Below are 6,249 nucleotides of genomic sequence, written 5' to 3' on the forward strand. Positions count from 1 at the left end.
AGAGCTTGTGATTGTGGTCCTTGCACTGTAGCCACAGACTGAGTGCTTGTGATTGTGGTCCATGCACTGTAGCCACAGACTGAGAGCTTGTGATTGTGGTCCTTGCACTGTAGCCACAGGCTGAGTGCTTGTGATTGTGGTCCTTGCACTGTAGCCACAGACTGAGAGCTTGTGATTGTGGTCCTTGCACTGTAGCCACAGACTGAGTGTTTGTGATTGTGGTCCTTGCACTGTAGCCACAGACTGAGTGCTTGTGATTGTGGTCCTCGCACTGTAGCCACAGACTGAGAGCTTGTGATTGTGGTCCTTGCACTGTAGCCACAGACTGAGTGCTTGTGATTGTGGTCCTTGCACTGTAGCCACAGACTGAGTGCTTGTGATTGTGGTCCTTGCATTGTAGCCACAGACTGAAAGCTTGTGATTGTGGTCCTTGCACTGTAGCCACAGACTGAGTGCTTGTGATTGTGGTCCTCGCACTGTAGCCACAGACTGAGTGCTTGTGATTGTGGTCCTTGCACTGTAGCCACAGACTGAGTGCTTGTGATTGTGGTCCTCGCACTGTAGCCACAGACTGAAAGCTTGTGATTGTGGTCCTTGCACTGTAGCCACAGACTGAGTGCTTGTGATTGTGGTCCTTGCACTGTAGCCACAGACTGAGAGCTTGTGATTGTGGTCCTTGCATTGTAGCCACAGATGTTATCACTTCTTGGTGCTCTGCTGGATTTTTTTAAATTTTTTTTTAGATATTTGACACTTCATAGTCATCACTGGTTCTGGTAATTTCACTTTGATTTATGTTTACAAATATCAAGACAAATGATGAGAACTGTTCAAGGAAAACAGTGTGACACAGTTATCCCAAAACAGATAGATTGCTAGCATTTTCAAACCAGAATTCAAACAATTCGTGCAAAAGCAAAATTATTATATTTAGTCTTTGGAACACACAGCCATGCAGCCCAAAACAGCAGTGACACCACTTTGATGAACAAACTAATTAATTAATTTGTAAGATTCCAAGCTCAATTGACTTGTGAAAGAACTGACTTGCCTATTGCCCTGTGTGTTCAGACTGCTGTCCATAATCCGGAGCTCCCTGGTGAACCTGCAGAAAGCCATCAAGGGGCTGGTGGTGATGTCAGCCGACCTGGAGACGTGTGCGCAGAGTCTACTCATCGGCAAGCTGCCGGCCCTGTGGATGAAGCGATCCTACCCCTCGCTCAAACCCCTCGGCTCCTACGTCAACGACTTCCTGGAGCGACTCAAGTTCCTGCAGGTTAGTGTGGTAGGAATAAACTGGGTGGGTGGTGAGGGTAGACGAATGAAACGATGTAATGGCTCACCATTTGTTTGCGCAGGTTAAATATCCAGAGTTTGAACCTGTGATAATCCAAAAGTATAGCTACGTGTGTGCACTTTGTTCAACCTGTTTTAAATTAATATTAATTGTCAGTAAGTACTGGTGTCACATGACTTATGTGAACCAGTTGATTGGCTAATGGCGATGCGCTAAAACTGTTAGCGCACTCGAAGAGCGTATCGATGTCTCAATAACTTAAATAATAATAATAACAATAAAGTATACTTCAGACAGGCTCTCTTGTAAGACCTGATTTTGTAAAGATGTTGACAGTTGTAAAGATGTGGACGGTTGTAAAGATGTTGACGGTTGTAAAGATGTTGACAGTTGTAAAGATGTGGACGGTTGTAAAGATGTTGACGGTTGTAAAGATGTTGACAGTTGTAAAGATGTTGACGGTTGTAAAGATGTGGACGGTTGTAAAGATGTGGACGGTTGTAAATATGTGGACAGTTGTAAAGATGTTGACGGTTGTAAAGATGTTGACAGTTGTAAAGATGTTGACGGTTGTAAAGATGTTGACAGTTGTAAAGATGTGGACGGTTGTAAAGATGTTGACGGTTGTAAAGATGTTGACAGTTGTAAAGATGTTGACAGTTGTAAAGACGTTGACGGTTGTAAAGATGTTGACGGTTGTAAAGATGTTGACGGTTGTAAAGATGTTGACGGTTGTAAAGATGTGGACGGTTGTAAATATGTGGACAGTTGTAAAGATGTTGACGGTTGTAAAGATGTGGACAGTAATGTAAAGATGTGGACGGTTGTAAAGATGTGGACGGTTGTAAAGATGTGGACAGTTGTAAAGATGTTGACGGTTGTAAAGATGTGGACGGTTGTAAATATGTGGACAGTTGTAAAGATGTGGACAGTTGTAAAGATGGTTGTAAAGATGTTGACACAGTTGTAAAGATGTTGACGGTTGTAAAGATGTTGACACGGTTGTAAAGATGTTGACGGTTGTAAAGATGTTGACGGTTGTAAAGATGTTGACGGTTGTAAATGTTTTGTCTCTCACTAGACGTGGTATGACAACGGGAAGCCAGACCAGTTCTGGGTGTCTGGCTTTTTCTTCACGCAAGCCTTCCTGACGGGCGTGATGCAGAACTTCGCCAGGAAATACACCATCCCCATCGACAAGCTGGCCTTCGACTTTGAGGTCAGTGTCTCGAGGCTTTGACTGTCGGGGCATGACACAGACAATTGATTCTCAGGGAGTGTGAATGATTGATTCTCAGGGAGTGTGGATGATTGATTCTCAGGGAGTGTGAATGATTGATTCTCAGGGAGTGTGAATGATTGATTCTCAGGGAGTGTGAATGATTGATTCTCAGGGAGTGTGGATGATTGATTCTCAGGGAGTGTGAATGATTGATTCTCAGGGAGTGTGAATGATTGATTCTCAGGGAGTGTGAATGATTGATTCTCAGGGAGTGTGAATGATTGATTCTCAGGGTGTGTGAATTATTGATTCTCAGGGAGTGTGAATGATTGATTCTCAGGGTGTGTGAATTATTGATTCTCAGGGAGTGTGAATGATTGATTCTCATGGAGTGTGAATGATTAATTCTCAGGGTGTGTGAATGATTGATTCTCAGGGAGTGTGAATGATTGATTCTCAGGGAGTGTGAATGATTGATTCTCAGGGAGTGTGAATGATTGATTCTCAGGGTGTGTGAATGATTGATTCTCAGGGAGTGTGAATGATTGATTCTCAGGGAGTGTGGATGCTTGAAGTACATGTGATGTGGTCTTCTGTAGAGATTTGTTTACCCTGTCCTTTGCATGTGTGTGTGTGTTTGTGTTTTTGAAAACAGGAATAGCATACCTGCTGTGACGAATGAGGTTTTTATTTTTTACTAAGTTTTCCTCTTTCATTTATTCTGTCCTTTTTGCTTTAATCCTCACCTCTTTCTCCAAGAGGGGGAGGGATGTGCTGTGAGGCTAAGACTCTCTTCATCCTCTTTTAGGACATATGAACTTGATTGTTGACCACACCAGCTGATAGCAACGTGTAATGTGTGGCAGGTGCTGAACACAGCGGTAGGTCGACCCGAGGATGGTGCCTACATCCACGGTCTCTTCCTGGACGGTGCTCGCTGGGACCACGAAACGTACGTCTTGTCTTGTCTCGTCTTGTCTTGTCTAGTTTTCACTCTTGTCTGTCTAACACTCACGGCCATACTGTGCTCTCTTTCTCACTCTCGACACGTACATCTTGTCTTGTCTCGTCTCGTCTCGTCTCGTCTCGTCTCGTCTCGTCTCGTCTCGTCTCGTCTTGTCTTGTCTAGTCTAACACTGCCATACTGTGCTCTCTTTCTCACTCTCGACACGTACATTTTGTCTTGTCTTGTCTCGTCTCGTCTCGTCTCGTCTCGTCTCGTCTCGTCTCGTCTCGTCTCGTCTCGTCTCGTCTCGTCTCGTCTCGTCCTCACTCTTGTCTGTCTAACTCTGCAGTACTGTGCTCTCTTTCTCATTGTCTCTCACACACTTTCTGTATCTCTCTCTCTCTGTGTTTTTATCACTCTCTTTATCTTCTTTCTGTCTATGTCTCTGTCTCCCTCTCTCTCTTACTCTCTCTCTCTCACTCTCCATCTCTCTCTCACTCTCACTCTCTCTCTCTTTCTCTCTGGCGGGGGAGAGTTGTATGTGGATGCATCTGACCCATGGTGTGTTGTGCAGAGGAAAGCTGGGAGAGCAGCTACCCAGGGTGCTCAACGAGCCCATTCCCACCATCTGGCTCAAGCCGGGCATGATGACCGAGATCGACACGTCCGACAAGCGCTACAAGTGTCCGGTCTACAAGACCAGCGAGCGGAAAGGTGTGTTGTCCACCACCGGTCACTCCACCAACTTTGTGCTGCCCATCCTGCTGGCCACTGACAAACCCGTCCAGCACTGGATCAAGCGAGGCTGCGCCTGTCTGTGTCAGTCCGACGACTAGGCGCCAGTCAACTGACAGTGCTCGGGTGCGAGGACAGCAAAGACAGGAATAAGGCTTGCAGGGAAATTGTGGAGCTCTGTGAAAGTGCAGAGCATATTGATAAGTACAGCCTTTATTGTGTGTTGAACAGTTAATTCACTGTGCGTTTTGTTAAAGAACAAGGTATATATAGCTCTGCATGAAAAGAATTGTTTGACATGAACAGTCATGATTGCTTCCTCACACCATTGTTTGTGTTTTTTGTTTTAGAGATTTCATTCGTGTGGAATACTTTGGGACTCCTAGCGCTATGAAAATCTGCAAGGATGAAGTTAACAGAATGAAAGTGGAATACAAAAAACGTTTACAAGAACAAGGACCAAAGAGTAGAACACATTGTGAATTTTGGTTGAGAATTGCCGAAAGCACGGCTGTAATATCATGTTTTGAACTGTGATGGTTTTTGTTTTACCTTTGGTTATTGACTTTGCTGTGATATTGTACTGCTGTATATTTGGCTAGGGATAATAGATAAATGGACAGCATAGTGTTTCCTTTATTGAACCAAACTCCGTGATTCTCTTGTGTTGTTTTCAGCATTGAGTTTTATTTTGATGTATAGTATTTGAGACGTGATACGTTTTTGTGATTTAGATTTGAAACACTGGTATTATTGAAGAGTTTATGAATTTAGAGTCTGAGTGCTTTACGTGCGTGTCAAGATGTGTGTGACATCAGGTGTAAAGATTGTATTTTTCAGCCACAGCGTTCCTCTTCACGTAGAAATGTACATTTTGTGTCCATTACCACGGGGACAGCGATACGATTATTCCAACACCAATCATTAAAGCTAACTCAGAGGAATGTTTTGTGTCCATTACCACGGGGACAGCGATACGATTATTCCAACACCAATCATTAAAGCTAACTCAGAGGAATGTTTTGTGTCCATTACCACGGGGACAGCGATACGATTATTCCAACACCAATCATTAAAGCTCACTCAGAGGAATGTTTTGTTGGTGTTGGGTTGTTGGGTTGTTTTGGGTTGGGTTTTTTTTTTTTTTGGGGGGGGGGGGGGGGGGGGGGGGGGGGGGGGGGGGAACTATCTGTGAATGTACATTGCCGGAACTCAGATTATATTTTACACTTTTGATTTCTTTGTTAACAATTTCACATTGCATTTGATTATGTTTGGCTGCATATATTGACTGATCGCTTGTTTTGTGGAATACCACTACAGTTACGAATTTATTAAAAGTAATGTAATGAGTCATTTTTTGTATTTTTTGTGGTTTATTGCAAGCCAATTGTTCACCAAAACATTGTTTAACTTAAATCTATTTGACTGATGTTGTGTGCTGTTGCTTTATTTTGTTGTGTGGCTGTTTGTTTTCTATGCAAATACACTATTTCAGTCATTTATTTGTTAGAGCAGTGAATACCAGAGCCACATATAAAAAATGTTGTAAAATAGTTATTGGCAAAATAGATTTTTCTTCTTCTGATTTTTCAGGTGTTTTGTACAGTGACATGCTTGGAACAATAATTTGTTCTTATGTTAACTCACATTATAGTTTTAGTATTGCAAGATTTCCTTTTTTTAAATCGTTATTTAAAGACCAATCCGTCCAGTGGAGTCGACTATGCTTTTGCTACATGCGCATTCCAAAGTTTCCATTGCTAAAAATGATATTGTTAATGATGGTGTAGAGTTTGAAGGCATGCTGTGATACTATAAAGCTGCAACAGTTCTTGTGTCTTGTGTTGGTCCTGCTGAACCTGGGGGTGATGAGAGATAGAGAGATGGAGAGAGTGTGAGTGTGTAAGTGCATGTATGTGTGTGTGTGTGTGTTAGTACATGTATGTGTGTGTGTGTGTGTGTAAGTGCATGTGAGTGTGTTAGAGTGTGTGTGTAAGTGCATGTATGTGTGAGTGTGTGTGTGTAAGTACATGTATGTGTGTGTGT

At 43.0% G+C, this 6,249-nt stretch overlaps 1 protein-coding gene across 1 annotated transcript in view; it reads left to right on the top strand.

Moving 5' to 3' along the window:
• Window positions 1-5,328, top strand: part of LOC138954768 (dynein axonemal heavy chain 7-like) — a gene marked incomplete at its 5' end in the record, with an annotated part of 54,880 nt that extends 49,552 nt beyond the window's left edge. Inside the window, 4 exons of the mRNA XM_070326538.1 lie at window positions 1,072-1,276; window positions 2,379-2,516; window positions 3,386-3,471; window positions 4,040-5,328. Of these exons, the coding sequence (XP_070182639.1) occupies window positions 1,072-1,276; window positions 2,379-2,516; window positions 3,386-3,471; window positions 4,040-4,301 (691 nt within the window). The remainder of the gene's footprint in view (window positions 1-1,071; window positions 1,277-2,378; window positions 2,517-3,385; window positions 3,472-4,039) is intronic.
• Window positions 5,329-6,249: the final 921 nt, after the last annotated feature.

The sequence above is a fragment of the Littorina saxatilis genome, unplaced genomic scaffold (assembly GCF_037325665.1).
Source record: "Littorina saxatilis isolate snail1 unplaced genomic scaffold, US_GU_Lsax_2.0 scaffold_897, whole genome shotgun sequence".
Lineage (NCBI taxonomy): Eukaryota > Metazoa > Mollusca > Gastropoda > Littorinimorpha > Littorinidae > Littorina > Littorina saxatilis.